The following is a 27,952-nucleotide window of genomic DNA, read 5'->3' as shown; positions in this document are numbered from 1 at the left end:
TTCAGAATTATAATGGTGAAATGCCTACATCAAAATCTTAAACTCAAGCATTAATCAACAAAATGAAAGACTAATTTTATAAGAAAAATGTAATAAAACTCATTTTAAGAAGTTTTCCCTTCATTATTTTTTCCTTTAAAGGAACCAATTCTCTCCTAATGGTAATTATGCTGCTTTGGAGTAATGATAATACTCAGGCAGTTCAGTTTTAGGCTGCTGTTTTTAAAGTGAAGCCAAATCACTTCCATCACTTGCAAGCTGAAGAGTAACTTTCATAAACTTTTCCACCAGTTTATGTAAGTTAGCTGTGATCTTTCAGATAGAAAGCATTATACTATTGCTTCCAGAACATACTTTACTACTTTTGGTATGGTCTATATACCAGCCTTTATATGGCACCACCACCTTTTTCATGAAAGAAAAAAGCAACACCCTCAAATGAACCAGTAAGGGAAAACTCACAGTTTTAGTGTCTGTATCAGCAGTTTAATGCACTGCTATAACTCGGGGGTGTGGGGGGGGTGTGGGTGTTGGGGTCCTATACCTTGCATTATCTAAATGATTTTCTGATATTGAAAAATCAGAGCAGAATATGCTGTTAAAGGAACACCAACATTTTCATATTAAAATAATATCATTAAAACTAAGGCATTATACAAAACTACAAACACCTCTCGTACTTCAGGAGGCATCAGTTTAAACCCAACTGAAGAGTCTTTTTACCATTTACAATAACACTCAAAGCCATGGAAGTTGTATACACATAAGGATGACGTCTGTTAATAAATGATGTGGTTCTGAGGACAGAAAAAAAAGTTTACACTATGTCCCTTTAATATCCATTTCAAATTGTCAAAAATTTCAGAAAGCTGGAAAGTGTGAGGCATAACAGAGATCTTACCATGTAAGCAGGAGCTAGAAAACGTAGAACCAGTCCTGGCTCTTAACCACATTCCTTTTGCAATCTTGGACAAGTCAGAGCTACTTTGCCTCCATTGCTCCTCTTCATAACAGAGAAACAGTATTCACATCTTTCTAGAAATGCTGTGAAATGTTGGTTTCATTATATTTTTAAATTAAAACCAAAAACAACAACAAAAACACCACAACACATTTACAGGGAAAAACATTTCATTTTTGGGCCTGCTGTGCCACTTTACTGATTCTTCCCTGTCACACCCACGCACACACACACACTTTTTCAAAGTAATGTAAGCAATTGGAGGGAGGGAGAGAGAAGGGGTGGAGGGAAGGTTAGAGCATGTATAACATTGGGATGTCACATATGTACCAATTCATGCATTTCACAGAAAACCGCACACTTTCTTCTGTGACTGCTGTAACATACATCAGATTGACAAAGTGAGGAAAAGACTGTGAAAGAGGAACCTTACAATAAACAGTACGACTACTCTGATTATCTAGATGAAATTATTTTCCAAGAAAAACAATTTTTGATCCTAATAATGTTGCCTTCTCCTCCCTTCCTTTTTAAATACAAAATCAGGTCAGGTACAAATGCTGTTACCTAACACATATGAATAGCTCATTGAAATTGGTGGTAGTTCAGGACACACACCAATATCAAAGCCAAAATCTTCCCTCAGTTTGAACACACACTTTTTCAATTCTCACCATCATTCAAAAACCAAAATATCAACTGTAAAAATTAAGTGGTTTTAGTTTAAGGACTTAACTGAGCTTTTGTCACTCTACCTCTTTTTCCACATCAAGAACATGGGTATCCTGCAGTGGTGAACAAGTAGCACAACAAAAGAATGCTGACTATTAAAGCCTGAATATAGTAATATGGAAATAATAAGTAAGTGGCAATGCACAGAATAATACAGCTGTATTCCTAACCAGCTGGACTTTTTCTTAGTTGACAGTTACATTTCTAGTAAAGGAGGAAGAGATTTCTATGGACTTCAACTGACACAACTGACTTAATACCAGTCCCTGCTATGCATCTTCTGTACAACCTAGATCCTCCACTGGTATATTTGTATATCGGTTTCCAAACCTTTTCTCCCACCTTTTGTTTTCATCCCCATTAGCTTCTCTGAAGCACAGACTCATTCAAATTAAAAGGTACATACATACAGTGGAGGATTCCAAAACTGCCTTGATCCAATGAAAATAAGATGACACATGAAAAATACATTACACACATTTACTGGCACTTAGCCAATTTTCAAAGCTTTTTCTTTTTTTCAGCCCAAAAGCTAAATCACAGCTTCAGTTTGTGTATAAACTCCCATAGGCAGCCAATGAATGTAAGACTTGCAACAAAACTGTATTGAAATAAAAATCTAATCATTATAAAGGTTCCTTTTTATATTGGTTCCCACAAAAGTATTTGCATATACAACAGTTATGCTAATGCACTGTCAGATTTCCTCGCATAAACTTGGGATCCTCTAAGAATAATATACTTTGACAACAAATTCTTGAAAAACACTTGACAAAATTGTGCTCAAGAACACTACATGGAAGCCAGTCAGTGACACAGAAGTACTAAAGAACTGAAGACTCCGGGATCAACTTCTTCATGCATTATCTATACTAGTATGCATCTTTATCACTACCAAAGCCCATTCCTGTGCAAGATTAGAGGTATACTGAATTAATAAAATCACTAATCACTATTCTATTTGTTCTTATTTCATTAACGTCACCTTATTCATATGTATTAGCCAATAAAACACACTGGCAAAATAAGTTACTTCTAGGTATGGAAGGGAAATATAACACACAAAGATAACTTTGTTCGATATATTTACAAACCACTGGTATATTCCTTAGAACAATCTTACAGATGAAGAAACTAACATGAAAAAGCCAGAGCTAGACAACTGACCCTCAGTCCCAAAGGATCCATGAAGAACTACAGGAGGATCAACAATATAAATATCAAACCAGAAGGACAAATTATGGCCTCATCTATACGGCAGTGGGAACCAGAATAACTAGTGATGTTGTAACCACACTCTTCTTTATTTTAATGTTACCTGAGGATAGCACTGTTCTAATTGTTAAAAGGCAGGGGAAACCCAAACAACAACCTAAACTACTCCAGTTCTGAACAACTCTAATTTCTCAGTTTTAAGGCAATTATTGTTTTAGCTTGTTCAGTTTCACACACACAATTTTAGTGTTTTTAAACATTTTGACTCAGTAGATTTGCTTTCTGTACAATATTTTCACCTTCTTGTTTTGTATTTGTGATGTTCTTCATTGAAGGTTATTTTTAATTTAAGACCTGAATCATCACTAGCTGCAGATACAGTGAAGAAATTCTCTACCCAACATTCCTGAGAAGACACTAATCGTAGAACTTGGAAAAGAATAAGTCAGTTGAAAAAAGACTGGCCTAGAGATTTAATTAAGGTCCAGACACTCAAGGCCCTTTCCAAGGGGAGCAAGGAGCTATTTGGTACCAACATAGTAAGGTATGAATCACTGCACCTCATTATTACTCCCTAAAAAGGAAAACAAAACCAAATAAAAACTCCCTCAAAATGTCTGTTTCCGAAGGACAAAGGCAATTAACAGGGGGAGAAAAAAAAAAATCCAGTGACAGTGTATTAGAGTGGCACAGGAATTTAAAGATGCCATACACATTAAGTTTTATTTCCTAAATTAGGGCTTAAATACAGCAAGAACTGTAGATTCCTCTGACCTGTTCAAAGTTAAATTTACCCCAGATTGAAAACATCCTGGGAGCACAACAAAACTGGATTAATTTTCCTTCTCCACAGAGACATTTGTAAAGGTAGAAATCCTTGTAAATTCTATCTTGGAAAAGGAAGATTAAATGTCAGTAATATAAACATGGTAGTGGCTTAGTTGTGGCCCACAGTCTAACGAAAAATAGGCATAGCCATGCTGCCTTCAGTCTTCATATATTCGGTGTTCTGCACATCTTAAAACATTCCTTTACTTCTACCGATCTTGAGCTATATAACTGAAAGTGACCCATAAAAACGTTATACAGACTTTTTAACACAGTCCAAGAGATACTTCTAAAGGATAATTAAAAAATAAATAAATATTCTTTGTATGGATTATGGTTATGTTCATACACAGGTCAGTCACCCAATATCTCAATGACTGTTAATGAAACTGAAAGCCTAATTAGCAAGATGAGGGGAATAACCCCAGCATTCTGGCCCACCTCCAAATATGAATAATTGCAGCTACCTATGCAAAATCCCCCTTGTCATTTCAATTAGGTGAGATATTCCTCATATCCTGCTCTTAAATTGCTGGGTATTGTTTACAGTGCCATTGTAAAAGCTACTGCATTCTACCCTGCACATAGTTGTATTTTGATGGTAGAGATGTGGCAATTCCTACATATTTTAGTTACTTTGCTCAAAAAACCTAGTGCTTGCAAAAGGCTGCTACCAAAAAAAAAAAACCAAACCCCAGACAAAAAAAACAACACTAATGCATTGTGCATATATTACTAAAAGAAGTATAAAATCTATGTAGAACACAGGTAACACATGAACAGGTATCAAGATACAGAAGTAAGCCAACCAGGCATAAGCATCTCTGTGGCAATTCAGCAGCGTAACAAGCAGCTGTCTTATCACACTATCACAACTCAGTGTCTCAGAAATTAAGCCAAAGCTAACACCTCTCCCTACTGACTGTGAAATCCTAACAGTACATTAAAACACCTTTCTAAAAATTTATATATACACACATCAAATTTAACTAGGAAGAGAATGGAGTCAGTCACCAATCAGCCCTACCAGGGCCTCCAAAACAGCTGCACCCATATTTATGCCTTGCTTCCTGCTCAACTGTATGCACACCCCAAATACCTGTTTCCCAGAACAGCCACTGATTCCCCCTCATTGTTTTCATTTTGTCTCATTCCCTCACCATCTCCAAAATTCTCTAAAAGCCTAAATTTTGGATTATTATTTATTAAAAATTGTTCATCTGACTAAAAAAGAATTCATACATGAAAAAGGATTTAAAACTTTGGTAGGTTTAGTATTAACTTAGAGAACAACATCTGGGGCTTATTATTGCCTCACCGTATCAGAGAGCTTTCTTTCTCTCCTCTTTTGGCTCCAAATCGCCACCAAAATGGTTATTAGTAAACTCCTGAATGCTTACATTAGCGATGCTAATACAGCTCACAGTCTTTTATTGTGCACTCCTGCTTTAACTCTCCCTATCCCTTAAAAGACAAGTTTTAATAGACTATAAAAGCCACTTCAAAAGATACTCACTGGTTTTAGTTATGAAAGCTAGAAGATATCTTTTATTTAGTAAAATATGTAAGCAGGTATCTCCATCAAAAATCCACGTTAACACTAACTTGTACCTAGCATTTCATGCAACATTTCAGTAACCACATCAGCAATTTATTGCTCTACTACAGCAGTATGGAAACTTCAACAATAAAATACAGGCCAGGAGTGAAAAGAGCTGTAAAACCATAAAAAAAAAGTTTGCTTTTTTCTTGCCCTGGCCTCCTAGGACTGTAAATCTCAGGTTTTCTTTTTCCTAAATTGTCTTTTTTCAAGGATTACCAGTGTTATAAATACCTTTGCCTTCTACTGACTACACACATTTTCTTCTGTAGACTCACTTCCTGTGGGAAATGTTACATCAAAAATTACACATGCACTATTAGAATTGTGATCACTGCTGCATTTCTGTTAATATATTAAAAAAAGCACCAAGAATAGAACAGCTTTCACTCTATCATTATCTTCTGTAAAAGGAATATCCCTCTTTCATGAGAGATAGTAATATACATATTAAAATTTATTTCAGAATACAGTAGAAAATAATTTCCATTAGGTAGACCTGCTGGGAAAAAAGCTGCACACACCAATGATTAAGCATAAGTGAGCATCTGTCCTGTAAATAGCATAGCCATAGTAGTTAATAGCTTAAATGTAGGAGTTCAAACCGTGGCCAGTCTTGCTGCATATACAAATCTGCATCAGGCAATGCTAAATTAAGAAGCACCTCCAATAAGTTTCCAAAAGACAAAGAAAAAATTGGTTGTAAACTCCTCTGCATTGCAAAGATCTCTTTTGTCTGTCAATCAACAGAAAAGTATTATTCCAACATCACAAAAGGCAAACCTTTGGAGGCAGTATAGGTCTGTGTGTTGTGCAAATGTGCAGTTGCTAAGAAGCAAATATGCTTCTCTTCTAATCAAATAGCCCAGCTCAGCAATGCTGCTGGCTTGGGGCAAGAAGCAAATTCCACCAGCCACAAACTTAGAAACAGTCTTGAATTATTTGTTGCTGACCGCTGGCTGAACCCTGTCCTGATGAGCACCATCACCATTAGCCACTTCTCAGTGTATTCCATCAACCAATGGCAATAGCAGCATGCTACAGCTCAGGCTGCAAGGAATTGATCAAACAGGGTAATGAGACTATTTCTTCATGGAGGTTATTTTAAATGAATATAAATATTTTCTTTCTACATAATTTGCCACAAAAGGTCACTGAACTCTCCACGATTCTAAAGAAAAATGCTGTGGTATCCCCTTTATATATTTGAGTTAGGATATAGCCAACAAACAATTCTGGGCATTTTTGATGATCGTGTAAATCTTAATGAGGTGGCATCCCAGACAATTGATTAGCAGCAGCATTTTATCTTCACATTTAGTTACGAACAAAAAAGATTTGATGCTGGTTTAGAAAATCATGATATACCTACGCCCTTAAAATCTTTCATGAGAGAATATACACTGTGAAACTAAAGACTTACACTTTTACTAGTAACAATAGATCATGCATCTTTAGCTATGCTTGCCATACTTTGGTATTATAGCCCTTTCTATAGATTCTTTCAAATACACTCATATGTTAAAAATACACACTTTTTATCAGAGTCAAGTTACTGATAAGGAGACCCACATTCAGATACCCTGTCTGTCGTCATCATCTTCTTTAAAAGACTACTATAAAGAGACACCAAGAGATCCTTGAAATTTAATTCAAACCAACTGCTACAAAAACCTCACCAATGCCCTCCTTGCCCCACGTAAGATTTTTAGTCCTATTGTTCCCAGTACTGGGAAAGCACAATAATATTGATTTAAATACCAGTTTAATAGTATTTTATTAACAAAGGCATTACACTAGGGTAGGACTAAGACTATGACAAATAAGTAGTGCTTATTATTTTCTACTTTTAGGAATAATATAAAAATATTCCAACAGTCCAACTAAACACAATTGTACATGTTTGAGAGTTCACAAGGTTACCTTGAACAACTTTAAGAAAATACTTTCAACACAAAAGAAAATTTAAATTTACACCCAGGGATGTGTATAAGTCATTCAGTTGAGACACAGCACTTGAAAATCATAGTTAAAATTAAAATTTTTAAATATATACAAAGGATTTAAATTAGTTAGCCTTGTTCTGATTAATAGGAGTTCAAATAGAAAGACCTTTGGATTTCTTTAATTCACCCAAAATATTCAAAGCAATTTTTCTAAAGCCAAATAAGAATGTGTTATCTAAAACTCTGTTCTTTGTATTTTGTTGGGATCCTCAGCTACTCAGGTTTCTGTCCCGTCCCGTCCCCCCCCCCAAATGAATGTTTCTGATCAGTAGAGGAAATTTTAAAAAAAAAATAAGAACAATGATAATTACAAAAAGAATTTAGGTCAAGAGGATTCTCCTTCTCCCTCTCATCCCCATTAAAATACTAAAAATACTATTTACAGTGCATTCTTTTCTAACTTTTTATCAATACCATCATTATATCTTGTATGGCAATGAAATGCATCTAAGGCTTGAACAGAATAAAACCACTCAGATTTGTTTTTCTACTGACCCACCATTTCTACAATTTTTTTTTAATTTTTTTTTTTTAAGAAAAGTTGACAGCAAAAATAAAACTGTAATTCTGTGATAAAAAAAGATATAGCTTCGCTGGCTGGTTATTCCAAAACATAAGGCTTTTAGCATCTGTTACACAGAACCTACAAATTCTTATTGTTTATCCATAATTTCTTTAAAAGGTGAAAGTTCCCAAAAATAAAAAGGAGACAATTTTACATTAACACTGAATATTATAAAAATCTGTGAGAGGACATGATGCTAGTAGTATTCAAAAAGTACAAAAATCGTGGGAAACCGTATTTTAAACATGGATGGTTGAAGCCAATTGATACGTAAAACTTAATTTTTCCTCAAAGAGATCCCATATTAACTCCTAAATCCCATTTAAAAAACAAACCAAAAAAAACAACAACAAAAAACCCCACACAATGTAAGTGGTGCATTACAACACCAGTAAAAAACAATATTTACTGGGGGGTGGGGCAGGGCAGAAATCAGCACCTACTAGCAAAAGACATCTCATCAACGGACTAACATTTGACAAAAATCAGTGGAAACAGCAAAGAAGCCAATACAACTTCCAGTGCCAAGGAGCCAGATGGCACTGCTGGAAAAATTATATCTACAGACTGGCAGCTTGATCCCATGATTATTGCCCAAGGGAGGAGGAAGAGGAAAACAAGAGGTATTGCAGTGTGATGGAGTAAATCAATTATCACCAGCTCACTACAGCATTTTCACATTATTTTTATACCACATTCTAAATATCGCTCAAATGAATGAGGGCAATGGAAGATTCCAGCAATCTGAGACAGAAAAAAAGGTATGCCATATATTAAAAAAGCAATGCATACTTAAATGCACCTCTATCAACATAGTACGTATTTCCAAATGAAATTTGCAGGTATGTTGTGGTTAACAAGTAAAACCAAAGTTTTTATTTTGCAGGTTTTATTTTCAACCTAAAATTCCAAATATTATCTATACAGATAACAGAAAAAAACCCCAACTCTGCACTTCCCAATGTTATGACTACATTCTTTTGTGTATTTTCAACTCTTAACATGCAGTTATTTTACACACACAATTACAGATTAACTATTTTGCTAAAATATTCCAAAAAGCTTTGATCAAAAAAATTTGTGATAATCTTGCCAATTGTTTTTCTGTTAAAATACAGACAAATATTAGTCCACTCCTACTTTCATATAAGGAAAGCTGTTCTAGAAATCAAAAAGACAAACTTCCCCCCCCACCATCATATGCATACATACTCAAATTAGTAAACACAAAACAGACAGAAGAACGTGTTAGAGTTTCCATCTGAAAACAGGCAAGTTTTTTTTTTTTTAATTGGAAGTCAATGACAACACTTCCATTAACTTCATTTGCAGGCACCTGTAATAATAAGGACCATTTCCTGTATCCACGCTTGCAACAGAACAATTCATCTGTTACCTACCAAAAAGACTTGGACCACCTTCACTTCACATGTAACCATCCCATTTTTGTCCATGCTGTCCAAACATCCTTCTGCCCCCATTCACATTCTTTCAACACTAATCCTTTCCCCTTAACTCTTCAGTGCAATGCTGTGATGCACAAGTACAGACATGTGAAACACATAATAAACGAACAGCATCTTTGAATATGCATTGTGAGTATTTATACATCACCCATATCCATATACAGAAATGCAAAATTTGACTCTTGAGGAACAAGCAAAAGAAAATGGTTTATATGAAGACTAGGATATCTCTGGGAAGTTATTATCAGGCTGTGAGGTACTTTCCAATGAGAAAAGTGCGTTCAGGTAGACAGAGTAAATATTCAGAAGGACAGGAAAATCCTGTTTAGACCAGAAGAGGTTTTCCTCCATTTTGTAACATAGGATGGTCCATAATTCCTTGCCCAAAATGGGCCCAAAACTATTTCTGACTACCAGCAGTTGAGAAGACAAGGCTAAGATCCTCATGGGATATTACCCATCACTATTGTGTTAGGTAGCGGTGAACAGGCTCTGAATAATAGTTAAGAAACTGTAGTCATAATTTTAGTTTGGACAAAAGATGGCATTCGGCATTTTTAGTCTGCTACTCTACACTTAAATCCTACTCTTGTAAATAATCCAAGTAAATATCTATGAAGAACTACTGCGGAAACTATGAAGCAAACTAATACTATCTAGTGACAGGTGTCCAAAGAAGTATGGTTCCTGCTGCAAATTTTTAAGCAGTGAACAATACCTGCAACATCTTCTTGAGAAGGGCAATAATGAACTTGCCCATACAGTGGATATCATAAAGATTTAATTACAATGGTTTTTCTTTGCAAACACTTCAATAAACCTTTTCATGACATAGTTTTTACTTTTCCATTCATATTTAATCTCAAAATTCACAAATATTAATCACTGCAACCTCCCTTTTATTTAAAAAGAAACAAACCCAAATCCACTAAATTAATGTCTGGATTGCATGATGTCTGACAGAAAACAGGCCTGTTTTGTACTTGTTTAATCTCTACAAATATACTTTGCACCTTTACAGAAAGTACTAATCAGTTAAAACACAAAACCAGGAATATTGGAAAAATCTTTTTCTGTTCATTAGGATTGATACACACTTCAGTGAATGTAATAAGTTAAATATGGTCACAAATTCCTTATCACCAATTCAGACAAAGAAAAGCCTACACCAAACTTAATTTGTACTTTTATTGCAAGGCTTTTTTTTTTTTTTTTTCAGCTGGTTCCCATATCCAGGCCTTCTAAAGCCTCATCCTTGAGACAGAAAACACAAAGTACCACATAGAGCATTGTTTTAAATATTTCTGATCTAGTCTAAAACAAACAAAACACTATGGTTATGTAGAGTTTGTTCTCCCCAAGATGCCTGGGGCTACTGCACAGTATATGTTGAAGGCAGACCTATTTTCCTGTCATACATGTTAAGATACCAGGAAGGAAAAGATGCCTCTTGCCTTGAATACCAAGCAGCAACAATCTGTTGGACTTGCTCACCTCTGGAAGGTTACTAGAAGAGTACCCACCTCAAGGTGCCACTGGAGTAGGGTGAAGCAGTGCTATCATCTACGATCGATGCATCTGTCTGATTCTGGGAGGGAAGGAGTAAGGAGCAGAATGGAAGGTGACTTGCCACTACCGCTTGGAAGGCAGAAAGAGGAATTACAGGGAAATCAGAAGGTAGAAATATACTCAGTTGAAATATACTCAGTTGAGGGAAAGCATTAATAAGGTCCTAAAATCCATAATTAACAGCCTCCAAAACACACTTGAAAAGTTTATCACGTATAAAAAGAGGCTGAAAGAAAACCCTCTCTCTTCCTTTTTATTTCAGCTATTTGTGATGTATAAGAACTGATTTAGAAAAACATTAGGCCAAAAGGCAATATAAAGTAAATAGAAAAATCTATTGCACTTCAGCTTTCTGTTGTTTTTTTAACTGTAACATTGTTAGATATCTTGAATAAAATTATGATCTAATATGAAAAAAAAATATTAGGCAGGTCATTATTTGTTTTTTACTGTGGATATTGTCCTGCGTAGTGGTGGAGCATACATGACTGTTTTGTTATTGCTCAGTCACTGAAGCAACATAGATGAAATAAAATGAGCAACAAACCATGTCATCTCTCCCATGGGAGAAAGGTAAATGTTAAAAGAACACAGGGGTTTATTGTTTAATAGGAAGTTTTTCATCATGATAATTAGAAGTTCAAGCATTTTAGTATCATCAATTTGTACACACTGTTAACCTACATGATGCCATTTTTAACTTTACTGCTGACTTTAATAGGGCCAAAATTTCACTTAAAACTTCTGCTTCCTATCAGAAATTAATCCCTTCTGTTCTGTGCAAATGGTTTAAATCAAAATTAATTAGATTAGCTTTGCATATTTCACCTGCACTTTTTTTTTAAACTTCTTGTTTCTCCAGAATAAGTCACTGCTGCTATATTCACTGCTATGGATCCTACAAACAAACAAGCAAGCAAGCAGTTCAGTTGCTTGTTCTTTACATAAGGTTTGAACAGCAGTTACATGTAGAAAGTTATAAAGACTCTACTTAGTTTTCAAATATATTCATGACAGAAGGGGGTGGGGGGGATGGAAGGGAATATACCATCATCATGTCCTTTAGGAACAAAAGGAGTCAAATGTCAACAGACTGACAAAAAGAGTTTAGGGTATGTATCCTCTACTAGCAAGCACAGTGCAGCACTGGAGTAAGATGTTCAAGGGAGACTGAAGTTGCACCGTTAAGAGATTTTTAGGAAAGATGAGACAGGTGCCTGCCAAGAAACGTCGCAGCCAGGCTAAGCATGATATATTAACTTTACTCTTAAGGTCTCTCCTATCCAACAAGGAGTTGATCTGCTTTACAGCTTTTGACAATTTCAATTAAGCTAGCATCCTCTTCTCATTTGTTAAACATTTGGATATGGGAATTTATGTACACATGGTCCCACATGCACCAATATCCTCACAAACCAAATTTTAAAAAAACACTTCATATTTTAAGTTCTTTAGTATGTTTTACTTTTCATCGTGTTCCATCAGCTTGTAAAAGATTGTATTCTAGGTGACATCTAAACTGTCCATAAGTTTCTCAGTCTAATTCCCTAGTGATACATCCTTCCTCCGACGGCCGCGGCATACTGCATCGGAAATTCTAGACTTCAGTCTTCCAGCTTAAGATTCAGTTGCTGATTAAAATTTCTTAGAATTCTGAAAGCAATAATTCTGATCGGTCATATTACCTTTCCAGCCAGAAATGCCCCAGAAATGCAGGATCATAATACATTGCAACACATAGTATTTCCTCCACCATACAACATCTGTTCAGACACAGCAGTAGAGTCTACTAAACCATTGATGAAAGCACAGAATTACCTACATATATAAAAATAATAAATTATATTATTTCCCAGTCACAATTCTGACAGAAACTAGCATCTCCTCAAAACAAAGTTGGCATGCCAAAGTCTAGTCTTTATCCATTTCCCATGGCACTGATGCTGTTGCCCTCCTGGCAGCTCCTAATAAGAGCATAAAGTAGAAGTCACCTTTTCTCACCAAAGATCAAGTATCCCAGAAATCTAGATCTTACCTGCCCTCAATATGGTATTTTTCCATCAAGCTTGAATACTTAGAGATATAAGGAATAAGAAAATAAGTTTTCCTCCCTTCAAAGAGACCTACCTATGAGAAAAACAAGACTAATAAAGAAGTTTCTCACTTCTTTGAATGGCTGTCAATGCACTTAGTTTGGAACTCTCTCCAGTACTGCAAAGCAAATAACCAATCTCCTAAAATAACTCAAGTAAACTTCCAATGCTGTCATCCCCAAAACAACCAAACATCCTCTCCGTGTACATGATTATGATACTAAAATAGTGGTAAACCAATAAAAGACTGGGGGGATAGGTAGGGCAAAAGAGGAGAGAAGAGAACAGAAAAATCCTAGCTGCATCTTCCGTTCTCCAACCTTTGCTAATGTAGTTGCTAATATGGCTTAAGTGGCTCAGTGATGGAACACAATTTTTGCTTTAATATAGTGTCTCAAGAATAAACTCAGTAGGAATGTAGTTGAAGAAAGTGAGAAAACACTCGTATATGCATTGTACATAAAGATAAGGTCTTACACTGAAGTCTACCTTTCTTCCGTGACAGTATTCAAACCTTTATGCCTACCAAATAGAGGAAAAAGAAAAAAAAGGGGAAGAAGCTTAATCAGTACTTGTATTTCAGACTTAAAATGTGAGAAGCAGCATGCAAAACTTAATCACACAATTTTTCATTCTCACTTGATCAAAACGCAAAATGTGATGTTCATGCTAACAAAATAATATAGATCATGTAAAATAGTTGACTCAAGCCTGCAAAGACTTGCATAGAACTTTTCCAGAGGAGCTGCATGAAAACAAAGTGCTAAAACTTGTTGTTTCATCCAAAAACTACACCAAGAAAAAAGCATGTTGCAGGAAGCAACAAATTCTGATCATTTTCAAGACTGCACTCTGATGACAAACAGTTAAAGCACAACCCTGTCATTTATTCCGATTCCTTAAAGTTCTCCAAATGTCCTATTTTGCTTGCTTAGGTCCTACCTTCCTCTACTTCAACTATGGGGAATTTTTTGTATGAGATTCTCATCCTATTTAAGAATTTTCTATGAAAAGCATCTTTTATTCATAAACTATAGCCAAATATGATAATTTGAAGAGTATACAAGTCCCCAGACATATTTTTAGTACTTCTTTCATCCTTACATGCTCAAGGCAACATTTCTAGACCTTCCACAGAAATGATGATCTCAATTATTTTATCACAGCATTCACTATGATCTTTTTAGATCCAGTAATTACCCAATCACATACTCCCTGAAGAGCTAAACAGACATATCTTCTTCAGAAGTGGTCAATTCACTCACAGTATTTAAAGTCAGAAAGTTTGTTCGTTTAATACTAATGGCATTTCCTACTATGGAATCAAGTTACCATACCATAAACAAAAAAATTTTACTGTTAAAAAAAATCCTTTGAGATCATGAAAGATTACACTGTTAAATACGAAAGTTTCAGCACGCATTGAACCTACATTTAATATCATCTTAAGAAACCTGAAAATTAAATGGAAAACAGTAACTTTTTCCCCATTGATGTCTCAACCAAAAATAAGTTTGTTACCAACCCTAAAGAAAGTCTTACTATTACAATTTTTAAGCATTTTGGTATGCTTTGGTTTTTAACTGATCAAGACATATATATTTTCCACTACACACATTCTTCAAAATACAGATGGAAGGGGAGTAAGAATTTAGAAGACATAACATTGTTATAAAATGTAGTATACAAAAACCTGTCATTTAAGTTGCAAGAAACCTAGTCATCAATAAGTGAAAAAATACCCCACTCAAAAATCAATTATGTTGAGTCTTTTGTATAGAGAAGTAGTACACCTTTCAGGCAACTGGTATTAATGAGCAGACATGGCTATAGAATCTCCATCTGTTTTTCTGACAAAGCTGTGACTACTCCAGTCTCTCATTGAAATTCCATTAATCTGGTGCACCAAGGACCAATGCGAAAATCAAAACTCCATCTAACCCTTTATCAGCTCACAATAACCTACAAGTGAACTCTGCCTGTTAGCATACAGCAAGTTATGATTTTGCTATCAATCAGGCTGTTAGCCAATAAAAAAAAAAAATCAAGTTAAGAATGGAGTGCCTGGCAGTGCTGTTTTGTTTTGTCTGTCTTGGTTTTGGGGTTATTTTATTTCGGGGTTTTGCTGTGTTTTATCCCTCTTCCAATTTCTGTAGGGTGTCTGGACATGTAAGCCTATGCATCATTCTCCTTCGTTGTGATTTAATTGCTGCCAGCAATCAAGTCAAAGCATCACTGAAGTGTGCTTGAATTTCATTAGATGATATAACTTATGCTACTTTCCTACAGTACCTAATAAACCATAAAGAAACCAAAACACATATGGCTTGAGGGAATAACTGGAAAATTAGGTGGCCATTTGGGAACTGAGTGAACTTTTGAACCAGAGGAACAGAGAAAAAGAAATATTAAAAGGAAAGACAGACTTAGAATGCACACAGAGATGTGGGGGTTTGACCTTTTCAGTACCTAGAAAATTACATTAGCATTATGAAAAATACATATCATGTTTAGAGTTTATAATCCATCAAAGTTTAGATACTTTGTTAGTGCCTACCATAAGGTAAAAGTCAAAAGGACAACATAACAATCAGATTTGACAAAAGGCCTTTAGGTGACCTGTGCTAATTTAGTTATCCCATACTTATTGTTAAATGGATTATCTCTCTTGTAATTAATACACCATTAGACAAAGGTCACACAAAAACTCCAGGATTTTACAATGACTGTAATGTACACGTAATACGCTAATTCTTTATCTGTTACCAAGCGGGTGCCTCCACAAATTATATTTTGACAGCAACACTGCAAAGTCAAATAGTGACACTTTCAGAAGTCATAGAAACCTTGCAGTCTAACTCAAGTATATAAAGGTAAATGCCTGGTTTGTTTGGTGTTTTTTTAACATAAAATATATATAAAAGGTTTAACAAAAATATGAATGGAGTCAAATATAAAGAAAGAACACCTCCATTTGATTACCTACAGTTAGGCCCCTGTTAATGCCGAGAGGTTTTACACCTGCAGAGTCCTGCTGGACTAAGCTGGTAACCATGTAAGATCAAACATCAACCTTACAGACCCAGCTTCTTGTGTAGGATTTAAATATTGAACATTAACAGATTGCTAAAAAACAAAAATACAGTATTAAGCTTCAAACCCATTCATGCCTATGAGAACCAAAACAAATTACATGTCCGAGGATCAATCCACCTTTTATAAGATTCTCCCAACATACATTTTCATACAGTCTAGGTGGCTAGACTTGAGTGATGGACTATAAATGTTGAAATCAAAATCATCTTAGAATGATACACTGGATATTCAAAGAGGAAAACAGAAACACTCCTCCAAGAAATGAAAGTATTTACAGATCAAAATCTACTACCTTTCTCTACTCTTCCTCACACTGCAATCCCACTAGATAATTAAAGAGGATTTATCATAAAAAATAGAAAGACCAGTGAGGTAAAATCATCTTAAATATAGCAGAATCACACCCACTATATTTCTACCTAAACTGGAACCAATTAGCCGAGATACTGTTGGGCAGCTATTATACCTACTCTCATAATTATAACTTCCAAAATAGGCTAAAAGTTAATCACCCATCTGTACAAATTCATACAGTATTTCATATACTCTTGCATAAGCATTCTTCAGCCATTCATTATTTAGATTTATGAACATTATCACTTTTTTCTTCATTAACTGTTTTAAAACAAATCTATAATCATATCTCCTATTAAATAGTCGTACAGTTTTGTCACATACCCTTTATGCAATCAGTACCATGTTATTAAGTTACAATTAGAAATAATGTTAAGATTATGTTTGTAAGCAAAACTAAATACATGGAAAGTTGCATTCATCTGTAGTTTGGAAAATTAGCTTGGGTCTTCTAAAAGCCATATTCAATTTGACTGATAATTACATTTCAACGAAAAAGCAAAAAGGCTTGGTTTTACTTTTTTAATAGAAGGTCACATTGCCAAAATGCAACAAGCTCAATATTAAAAAAAAAAAGTGTGATTATTATCGTTACACATTTTACAGAGTTCTGAATATAAAAAAAAAATTGCATTATTCTGAATCAGTGGTTAGAAGGTTTATCACTTATGCATGTACTTGACTTATCCCTGTTCTGCAATAGACATAATTTTATACCTCATAAAAGCAATTTATGTTTCCAAAGGGAATAATCTGGATAACATAAAATGTGGAGTGCTGTGTTGCAGGAAGCATATTTTCATTCAGCAATTGTATTTCGAGATGGAGCTGCACAGTTTGATCATCATATCATGTCAGGAAACATCATTCACTAGTAAGTCTATCTAACTTCTAGTGCCACAAATTAATATACATCGTTAATTTATTTGTACATATATTTAATTTATTGCCATATATTATCCATAGAAGGTATTTATATTATGTATACAATAAACGAATCTCAAAAATATGGACACTATGCTAAAGCAAGCTTGTTAACTGTTGAAATATTCAATTGTTCATGTCTTCAGAACAGTCGCATTTAGCATTAAATTTAATGAATACAAAATAAAACAACATGGAAAACAGCTATGGAGCCTAGATTTTTTTTTTAAATGCAAACTCAAATTTAAAATTTATATAATGAAAACATTCTACAAAAGACTGTCTTAATGGAAGGAAACATTGTAGGAATAATTAATTTAATATTTTATGAACCTATTCTGCATGGAGTTTGCAGAAAAATATCAATCATGTAAACTGTTTCATTATTTATTAGATAAATAATACAGTAAGCCATTAAGTAGCACAATAAAATTAAGCAAGAATCTGATAATGTTGAATTAACAAACAATTTGTTACTACAAATATTCACACTGTTTTAGCCACTGATCTATCTTTAAAAACATATGTATCTACAGAAGATGCTTTGTTATGAAAAAACATGAGTTTCAAATTTACGGTTTTTTAAACAGCTTCACTATGCTCTAGGACCACTAGAGAGAGCTCTTCAGTTCCTTTAAAGGTTCTTGTAAAGGTAAGAAGACTGTCCAGCTGTGATGCTTATCTGTTTATCTGATTGCCAACACTAACATTCACATCACCAGGATCCGATTACATGAGTTTGTAGCAAACTGGCAAATCTAGTACATTCTAAGGTAAACAGTCTCACATACCATCAGAAGGTGCTTCATCCTCTTTATCATATCGGTCAGATGCTATTGAGACGCTATCAGGAGGCGAAGAAACAGAGCCCTCAGACTCTTCCTCATCTTCCAGTTCTGTAAAAGTAAAAAATACATTGCTAATTAAAATAGTCTACCATACAAACACAAAATCCAAAGACAAGTGTTTTAATTAGTAGGAGGATACCAATTCCTATCTGAAATGGAAAAAATCCCATTTCTCATGGACACTCATAACACACACCTCGTACATTCAGGCACAGCTGTGAGCGGTGCTGTTCTAGGGCTACCTCCTAACTGGCCGTGTACATGTTGCTGGAGCGGTTTCCCTAAACACTGTCATATAATGAACCGCTCCCAGCACTGCACAGCTGACAGCTTCTCACACGGTGGGGAAAGAAACACACACCACAGCAAAGAGGTGGGCATGGGAAAACACTGGCAGGAGGAGAAAAGGGCAGTGCCAAGCTCTGAAGTTTGCCTGTCCAAGCGCAGGAAGGAGCTGCAGCAACTTCCCTCCAAAGAAACTGCCCAACTACTGTTGGCAGCAGTTTGTCGCCCTCTGCTCACTTCGACTTTTCTACACCATAATTAGGCGCAACTTTGCAAATGTTGTTACTTGTATGTGTATTCCTCCCATGAAACTAAAAATGGAATCGCCTTTTGATAGCAGCCAGTCTGAACCTGCAGCTTAATGCAGCATTCTATTGATGAATTTCTTACACAGTTGAGAGCTCTACTACAATATATATAAAATCTACATTATTAGCTAACCTATGCACTACGCTGATCAGAGTGCATTAAGTGTGAAGGTCTGGGAAAGGTAAACTGAAATCAATATTAGTCAAGGCTTTCATTTAATTAGACAAAATTTAAGTTCTCCCTCCCAAAACTCAATATATTTTCTCAGATTTTTTTTTAATACCATCTAGGTGAAGAAGAGGTGGAAAAATAACACAAACTACATTGTTCCTTTAAACAACAACAAAAAAAAAATCAAGTCTTGCTGAAGGAGTAAAATCAGATAATTAAATATTATAAAAATCACCAAACCAAAGTCATAAAGCTGGTGCTCCAATAGATCAAATCACCCTCAATTTTCTCAAAGAGTATATAAAGCTAAATTGCTTAAGCATTGCCTTTTGGTATAGTCATATGCCGAAAGCTTTCCAGAGACCTCCAGGCATGCTTCTCTATGCATGTGTTCCATTTTGGAGCACTGTATCGGAAAACTAATTTCTCAGAATCCAAAATAAACCCCATGCATAGTGAAAATATTCTTCTCCACAGACATATGAATTGTATTCATCAGTAAGACTGCCTAGCGATGGCTGAGTTTTATCTCTTTGCTTCCCATTTAATAATGAAAAATCATGGAAAATTCAGAGTCCATGCCCAAAAAGCACCATAGTTGTTAGCAAAGAACAGCAAGTTTTCTATGCAAGTGAAACAACAAAGCCGATTTTTTGCTTTGCTGGAGTTCTTTTACATCCCAAGATTGTTGAATACTAAATTGGTTTTTCCCTTCATTAATTTAGTATGCTTAGTAAGCTTCCTTTCAAGGTCCCATGCCATATAACAACTGCTTTGAATCTGAACCTGACTCCAATCTATTTTTGACACAACCATCTTCCAGTAGCACTCCAGCCATCGTGTTAATCTGATCAAAATATTTGCATTTCATCACACCTGTCAAACCAATCAAAAGTAAATTATCCCTCTCCAGGATTCACCTCTTCCTCCAAACAGAAAACCAGAGAGCAGATAGCACATGAGCAGCAAATATTATGCCATATTTACAAACAGCATGATCATCTTCCACACTTACATATCAGATGAGTTGCCTGCCTCTCTCCATCTCTTTATTAGACAATAGACTCCAATAAAAAGAGCAGACATGATATTCACAACCTATACAGTATCAAAAGTTGTTCCACTCTCTTCCTGTCCTAAACTTTTACTAGTACTAGAATGCATAGAATATATGTTTGTATAGATACATACACACATATATGTGTATATATACAAAGCATATATATAAACACTGGTTGTCAGTCAAAGTGTCCTCTTACCAGCTACGCATAAATATACTATTATTTAAATTTCATGAAGGTGTCAGCATAAATTTAAAATATTAGGCTGTATTTCCAGAGGAAAACATTTCCACAAACACCACACTCCAGCACTCAAAATTCATGGCCTGAACAGTAAGAGTAAACCTAAGTATATCTAAGTGAGCAGCACTTGTAGATGACAAATTGGTGAGTACATATGTAGAAAGAACATCTCCAGAGAATTTTGCCCCACTCAGCAATACATAATCTCTTTCAGAGAACTTGTGATTTCTTATGTAAGTTTGCATAGCTGCACTATTACCTTGCTTTTCCATTAAGTCACAATACTACCATTTTCTAATTATGCTTAGGATTTCAAATTCAGTAAATCTTTGTGCTTTGCATTCATATAAAAGCCAGATGATCTAGAAACAAGGGGCTTTTTAATACATACATACATATTTAGGGCACACCATGTACCTATCCCAGGTATATACTGTATTTGAAACAACAAAACCCATGGGCACACTGAATGTAGATTTATAGTGAAACAAGTATCTGTTCTAAGTCCACAATATCCAAGTTCAAAATGCTCTTAAAATCACAAAAAAAAAGTTGTGGTATTATGAAGAAAAAAATTACACGTTCAGTGCTTTTAGAGAGTTTATAGTCTTCAAAGCAATCTCTGGATGTTAAATCCTAAATAAAAGCTTGAAGACTTCCATGAAAAAAAAACCCCTCACCCAGAAAGACAATCAGAGCAAGTATATAAATCATATGTCATACAATACTACATTTAGGTACCCATACCGTTTTATGTGGAAAATAGGTCAGACACTACATAGAGGTACAAGCAACCAGTAGCCTTGCAGAAGTAGATAAAAATTAAAAAAGGAACATTTTTAGTTTAAATAAATGTAAATTTATATCATGCACTGAAGCACAATCCTTAAATCATCTAATTTATTCAGAAGAACCACAGGCATTTTGATAGGAGAACTGACTCAATGTGCTCTGGAGCTTTAACAGGCAGCATTTCACAACATTTTTATGCACTTACATAAACGAATGACTACGTGGTAGTATCAACCTTGGGGTTTTGCCTCCTAATTCTGGCAGGGTTAAAAGACATCTTAGGAGCTTATGCTATTAATATATAAGGATATTGCTCCTGACAGCTCATCAGAGAAGCTTCCTGTTGATTCTGTGGGGTCTCCTGCATATCCACTCAGAATAATCTCTGCCCTTTCTCCACTTTACATGCTCCTCCACCAAGGTGTTGCACTGCAGTTTATACTCCACCTACTGAGGAAGACTAGATGGAATTGCATTTGAGGCTACATGTGTTACTCCTTGAACAGTCAGAGGAGTCAGTGTTGAGCACCACAAGCCACTACTCTCTTCAGGTGCCAAGTACCTAAAAATACACCCGAAAAGCATCAATAAATTAAAGAAAAGCATTCAACTTACATTTATGTAATAGAAAACCGAACTACAAAGCAACAATGGGCATCAGGTAAATGTATCCAATACAATTTGCAGACATAATTGAAAGCATTACTGCCTAATCAGACATCTAAAAGCAAAGCATGCTCAAACGAAATGTCTATAGACTCATTAGTTGGCAGCCATTCCATTACAATCACACATAATGTCAGTGGTGCCTTGAACCTGTGCCAATGACAACAGCATAAATTTTGCATCTCATTTCTGTGGTCATAAAATTAATGATCAGTTTAAAAATACTTCTTTGCAAAAGTTATTGCACAAAGAAATGACATGAATGTGTCCCTGTTATGTAGTCACAAGGATAATTAAGGAGTTGATGCTCATTAATATAGTTTCTTGTTTCCCCAGAATACCATATGATTTATCTGGAAGTTGGAAAAAAGTTTAATTAACAGTAGATAGTTAACAGTTACAACGATAACAAAAATATGTATATGAACTGACCCTACTCTCCAGTTTCTGCAATTTAAACTAAGCTCTTACAGGTTTGATAGCAGAATCAATATTTTGTGATATCTGCAAAAGAACCCCCATACAATGTCTTTCCTTATTAAATGCTACCTTTTCCATTACAGCTTATTTATTGATTTAGGAAATAATGCATACCAAAGGGTAAGTGTACCACATTAGGAATGGAGCATAAAACAAACTCTCACTGTAACCAGGGCTCCACTTCAGTCCCTACCCCCTGTTCTGAAGATTTCCAGCAGATTTAGTTGGTACAAGCTGAATATAACGAACAGGACCATATTATTTTAAAAGAATCCAATTTAAACAAAAATTTTAAAGTCCAGACTTCTTTTTTCCCCCAAGAATTCATTTTCTTCTGTAGTAGGTTATAGTAATGAACTCCTAAACATTAAAGATACTGCTTCCACCACCAAATCTAAAAAAGAGCAAGCAAGCTGTTTCAGCCAATGCCTCTGAAAGAGACTTGCTAGCTCTCATCCTCAGATCACTAAACACTTTCAATTTATTTCTAAAAAAAGTCTAGACAGAGTGATGCATTAAAACTGCTCAAGTATAAGAGAAATAAAACAACTCACAAAAATAAAAAGACATGCAGGTCAAAACACCCTGCTTCTTGCCATTTCAGAAGGTCCCAAGTCACAGCAGGTTGAAATCACTTCATCCTGTCCGATCTCCGCTGCAGTAAGGACCACCAAACAAAGGACTGGATGAAGCCAACAAGCAGATCAATGCAAGGTTCTCACTACACAGTTTTTCACAAAAATAAATAGATGAAGTTGCTTTCAAGCTGGCACAGGTAAACGTTGGCCCCTTGACAGCTACAGCTAATTTTTTAAGAAGATGCTACTGACCCAATCCACCAGTCATCTTGTAAAACTGGATTCTTCTGACAGCCACTTTCTCAATGTATGCTCATTGTATGAAGAGTCTTCTAGAGTCTCATATTAACATGATGGTTTTTAATGGCTTGTTTTGTAAAGGTCAAGTAGTAATTCCTTAGCAGCTATTTTTTAAAACAATACTGAAACAACATGAGGTTTTGTAAGCAAATACACTTCAAACATGAAAAGCAACACAACTTTCACTTGTTGAGTTGCCTCTCGTTCTGATGATGCATATCAGAATAAGTCCATTTTGTGCTGCACTGGTGGCTGTATCTCGTGCTGCTTGAAATTGCACTTGGCATGAACACTTCACAGATAACAGCTGCGTATAGCTGAAAGGGACAACACAGTGACTTGCCTACAATGAAACCCTCCAGATATTCAGGGCAGACTGATATTTGGCACGCTTCTAATGCATCTGATGGTCTCTGCAGAAATACGTAGTGATGATCCTCAGACTGCATAACTACTAAGTCATATCTTTCCCATTTATGGCTAAATACTTACAACGTATTTATGCTCCTGACTGAAAGCTCAAGTGTGTTAAAATATAAAACTCACATCCACATACTGCTCCAATGACCACAAGCTATTGCCTCCCTTTCTGAAGTCCAAAAAGACTCCTACCTGCTGCCATTTCCTGAAAAACAGAGTGTACAGAGACAAAAAAGGAAATATCACCTCCATACAAAACAGAAAAAACAAAAAAAACCACCAAACCACCAACACACCAGAAGACACAAAGCCTTTGCATATAGTGCTACTCTATCAGCTTGACTATTTCCAGGAAGTAGATGTCTCAGGCTCCAGACACTCACTGCTCTGCCAAGAGCCAAAGAGCCATCTGAGTCATTTAAAGGTTTCCTACAGGTGCTCCAAATAATTACATAGAGAAGAACACCAGTGCTCTAGAGACACAGGTTTATCTTCTATTATACTACAGTGAAATGAAAATGAAAGTGGACCTTCATCAGTTTTTATCAGACTGAAAAGTGGTAGTTAGCAAGTGTTGCATCATACTTTTCTGCACAAATAGTACCGAGTCATGTGCTACAGATCAGATATAAGGTGCACTGAGTGCTTTATGGGGAACTTGTTCTGCAAGTTCCCATATTATGACTTGATTTGGCTAGTACTTTTGGTGTCTCACTGCCAACACTGAGCCAAAATCTTTTTTGAAAAGTGATTAAAAATACATATTTTACTAAAATAAATTCAAAGAACAGATGGCAAGTGAGCTTCAAACACGAATACCGTTTCTAGAGCTTATAGGCTTCTGCCAGCTCTAGCACTATTTTTAGCGTAAATTGAAAACAAGGTTCTTTTAACTAAACATTTTGGCAGCCATAGTATTGATTCAGTTAATCTCAGAACAGAGAAATGCCAAAAACTGTATTAACTCAGAATTTTTGACAAAGTCCAGGCTTTTATATCCTTAGTGGAATACTAGTCTTCTAAAAAATGAATCAAATTTGTATGAAAATTATCTTAGTTTTCAAGTTCCTTCCCAATTCTAAGATGTAGAACAGGTCACTTTGAGTGTGACTATGGCTTTTTGGTTTTACTTAAACTGCTTAGACGAAGAGTCAAATGTTTCAAATTAAAAGAAAAAAAAACAGCAGTGTCTAAGGGAAAAAAGACATTTCTACTGAGTTCCTTAATTGAAGGATAATAAATGTAATAATTGTTTAATAACTTAACTAAATAAAAATAAAATTTGTGGAAAGATTACTGGTTTGGATATTAATATCATTGCACATTTTTTTGTCATAAGAACAACATGCACTTTCCTTGTCTGTAAATCAACATTACACTTAACTGTAAAAGTCAGTGTAAAATCAGATAACACATCACACAAGAATTACTTTCCTGTATAATGAATTTCATGTCTTTAATTTTCACAGGTACCCACTTCCCCTAAAAAGCTTCATTTTTTCAGTGTGTAGACACAAAATATGCTTTTGGCAGCATATTTACTGACCAACAGACAATATAATAAGAGGATGCAAGAAAGTCCTAAAGTTCATCAGTCTGGTGGCAAAGATGTATGCACTTTCTGAAAGTTAGAGAGATACTCACACAGATTATTTCAGTTTTAAGGATCCTGGTTCTACTTGTGCACATGCTCTTCAATTATTTCTTTTATTCTTCTTTTAAACCTCCTTGCCTTATTTTTACGGAAGGTAAGATTCTGTATGCTAGCAGCCAAAGCCCGTGGAAAAACTCACATACAATACCTTGGTCAAACTGACTGGTTGCTACATGCAAAGCCAGTGGAACTTCAAGATCATACAATGACGGAAGACAGTGGAGTGACAAGCTGATGCTTTGAAAGTGTTAGTCCACTTCTTTTGGCCTCCAAAAGATTCTTCTGGATGCCTCTGGAAGCATAACAGGTCACAACTCACAGCTGTTAATAGTATGATAATTACTATACCATGATAACATGGCACATAGTTTGAATCATTCTTCACCTTTCAGCTACAAGAAAGTTTATTTTATTTGCATTTAAAAAAAAGGAGTAACTGCTACCACCAAACAAAGAAAATATGAAGTCTAAACATGCACAGTAGTTTTTATTCTTCCTAGTTTGTTTCAGTGCAATTTCCACATTTCTGCTTCCACCCCTCCTTTTTTCATAAAAGATGTTCTCCTTTTTCATCTCATATTTTGGGAAATTTCTTCTTTTTCTCTGGAAGGGGGAGGAACATGAAAATGTCTGCCCATCACTGCCACCTCAGGTTTTAATCTTTTCTCAAATTTTCCATTTTTCAAATGTCTAGGTGTGCACAGAGGGATGAATGGGCACAAAAGTTGACCTCACTCAGCTGCTGCCACTTCTTTGTTACACGAGTAGCTGGGCAAGAATCTGACTGCTTACCTCCATGTGGGTCTTTTGTTCTACACCTACACAAGTCACGCCTAATTTGTACAGGCCTAAAGTGAGAATGACACAACCAAATAAAGTTCAGCACACACTTCTTGAACTCTGGAAATTATACCAACAACCCATATCACTGAACCACATTCCCTCAAATATTTTGCAAATAAGTGCAGGCTCCCATTTCTTGTGAATTTTTCATATTCATGCATGTAAATGCACATGAATTTGAAGAAATTTATCCTCATTTGCAGGAGGCAATGGTGTAACTTTAGAGCCCTCTCATTTTATTGACAAATACTGAAAGAAAACTAAAGCGTCAGCATTCACAACCTTCCCCATCTGTACCTAGTTCTACAATGTGAACTAGAGACACATGAGAATTTTTAAAAAAAGCAATATCTCCTTCTTAGGAATCAAATGCACTCTAATAAAAAGAATAAGGCTGAATACAATTTTCACAGAAATCGGAGCAAGTTATACACTAACAATTACAGACGATAGCAATTAAATCATCCAGCTGGAGAAAATGAAATCTCATCTTTATTAATAATTTGTTGAATCAGAAAAGAAATTCTGAAACAAATTGCCAATGAAGAAAGCAGATAGCCTAGAATTTTCTTGACCTTCAAAAAAAGCAAACTACTAAATGCAAACTCTGATCTTTGTAGACAACTCATGTTTGTTAGAGTCACAGCCTCAGAAAGTTATTAAATCTTAAAAAACTTGCTCTCCAGAAAGTCACATGCATTTGCAATGAAACAACCATCCCACCTAATTTCATGTTAGTCATTTTCTTAATAAAAGAACATTTGACTTTTCCACACTTAGTTCTGATGGACAGTGAGGAGAGGAGGGAAACTACATTTTAACTTCAGCAAGAGTGCTGAGATGCAATATAAAAAAAATAGCAGATTGTTTTAATACAATTTTTAAATAATCACATAGTTCAAGTTTACAAAATCTTGGCAATCTTTGGGAAGTTTCAAGTTGTATTTTCTCTTTCAGTTGAACTGTTATGGCTATATAACTTGATTTAAACAGGGATAAGAAATGTATGAACTTGTTGTGCCTTGTTATAACATTACTTGCCTAATACAACTTACATATTTTCACTTTGTCAAGAGGCACGCTGTAGCCTACACATTTGTACCTCCTTGTCCAAAAACAGACAGTTCTTCAACCACTGCAAAAAGTGAGGCATTGCATAGGCTTTTTTGACCTCGCACTGTGACCCTCATACCAGCATCCACAGGCTATAGGTCATGACCCCAAGAATTAGCATCATGGAAATAAGAGCCCTTCCAGGTTTAGTTACAGAACAGAACACTGGAGCAACAAACTCCTCAGTCTTCTCTAAACTGAACTCTGCAGCTTTGTTTTAACTCCACTAGAAGACAATAGATAACCCACACTTCAATTTTCATTACTTGCACACTAAATCATCTCCTCTCCAACTAAAGGTCTGAGCTCCCGCTGCAGTATGAAAACATTCATTCAGTGTGGATCGAAAGCCAATATCATATTGCCACTAGATGATCCTATTAAAAGGTTAAAGAAACATCACTATGGAATTGAAGACTTTTGCAATGTTAAGAAAAAAAGTCTGAAATAAGTTATCCCTATTAAAACTTTATCTCCTAAGCAGGCTGCTTTGCATACACTTCCTCTGACAAAAAACAAAAAAAACACAAACCTGCATCACATGGTCTTTCGCAATGCTACACTATTGTTAAGCCAGACATAACAAGCTCCATTTATATTAAATTCTGAGCTACATTTCTAAAGCAATCTTTTCGTCAGTAAGCGCCCTCAGATGTGTTTCATGAAGGAAACGGGACCTAGCTTTGAGCGATGGGGTAGCGAGAGCTTTGCGACTGGGAAGCTTTTCCCTGCGTTGCTCAGCAGGGGGAGCCAGCCCCCTCGGCCTCGGGAGGCAACCCG

General features: G+C 35.5%; 1 protein-coding gene and 1 long non-coding RNA gene across 8 annotated transcripts in view; both read right to left on the bottom strand.

Annotated features, from left to right (window-relative positions):
• The window catches only part of SKAP2 (src kinase associated phosphoprotein 2), a 121,978-nt gene that overhangs the window by 80,396 nt on the left and 13,630 nt on the right, over positions 1–27,952 (bottom strand). For all 7 annotated transcript variants that reach the window (XR_012628114.1, XM_074862213.1, XM_074862204.1 and 4 more), the window contains one exon: positions 18,201–18,305. Coding sequence is in view for 6 of the 7 variants with exons in the window: in XM_074862213.1 (XP_074718314.1) it covers positions 18,201–18,305 (105 nt within the window). In the remaining variant the exon portion in view is untranslated. The remainder of the gene's footprint in view (positions 1–18,200; positions 18,306–27,952) is intronic.
• LOC141940773 (uncharacterized) lies at positions 21,588–23,495 on the bottom strand. Its single transcript, XR_012628115.1, has 3 exons — positions 23,095–23,495; positions 22,819–22,919; positions 21,588–21,680 (listed from the first exon to the last, which is right to left on the bottom strand). It is a non-coding gene; the product is annotated as an uncharacterized LOC141940773 (long non-coding RNA).

This window comes from Strix uralensis, chromosome 1 (assembly GCF_047716275.1).
Source record: "Strix uralensis isolate ZFMK-TIS-50842 chromosome 1, bStrUra1, whole genome shotgun sequence".
Lineage (NCBI taxonomy): Eukaryota > Metazoa > Chordata > Aves > Strigiformes > Strigidae > Strix > Strix uralensis.
The sequence above is the reverse complement of the archived record's forward strand: the minus strand, read 5'-3'. Positions and strand labels throughout refer to the sequence as shown.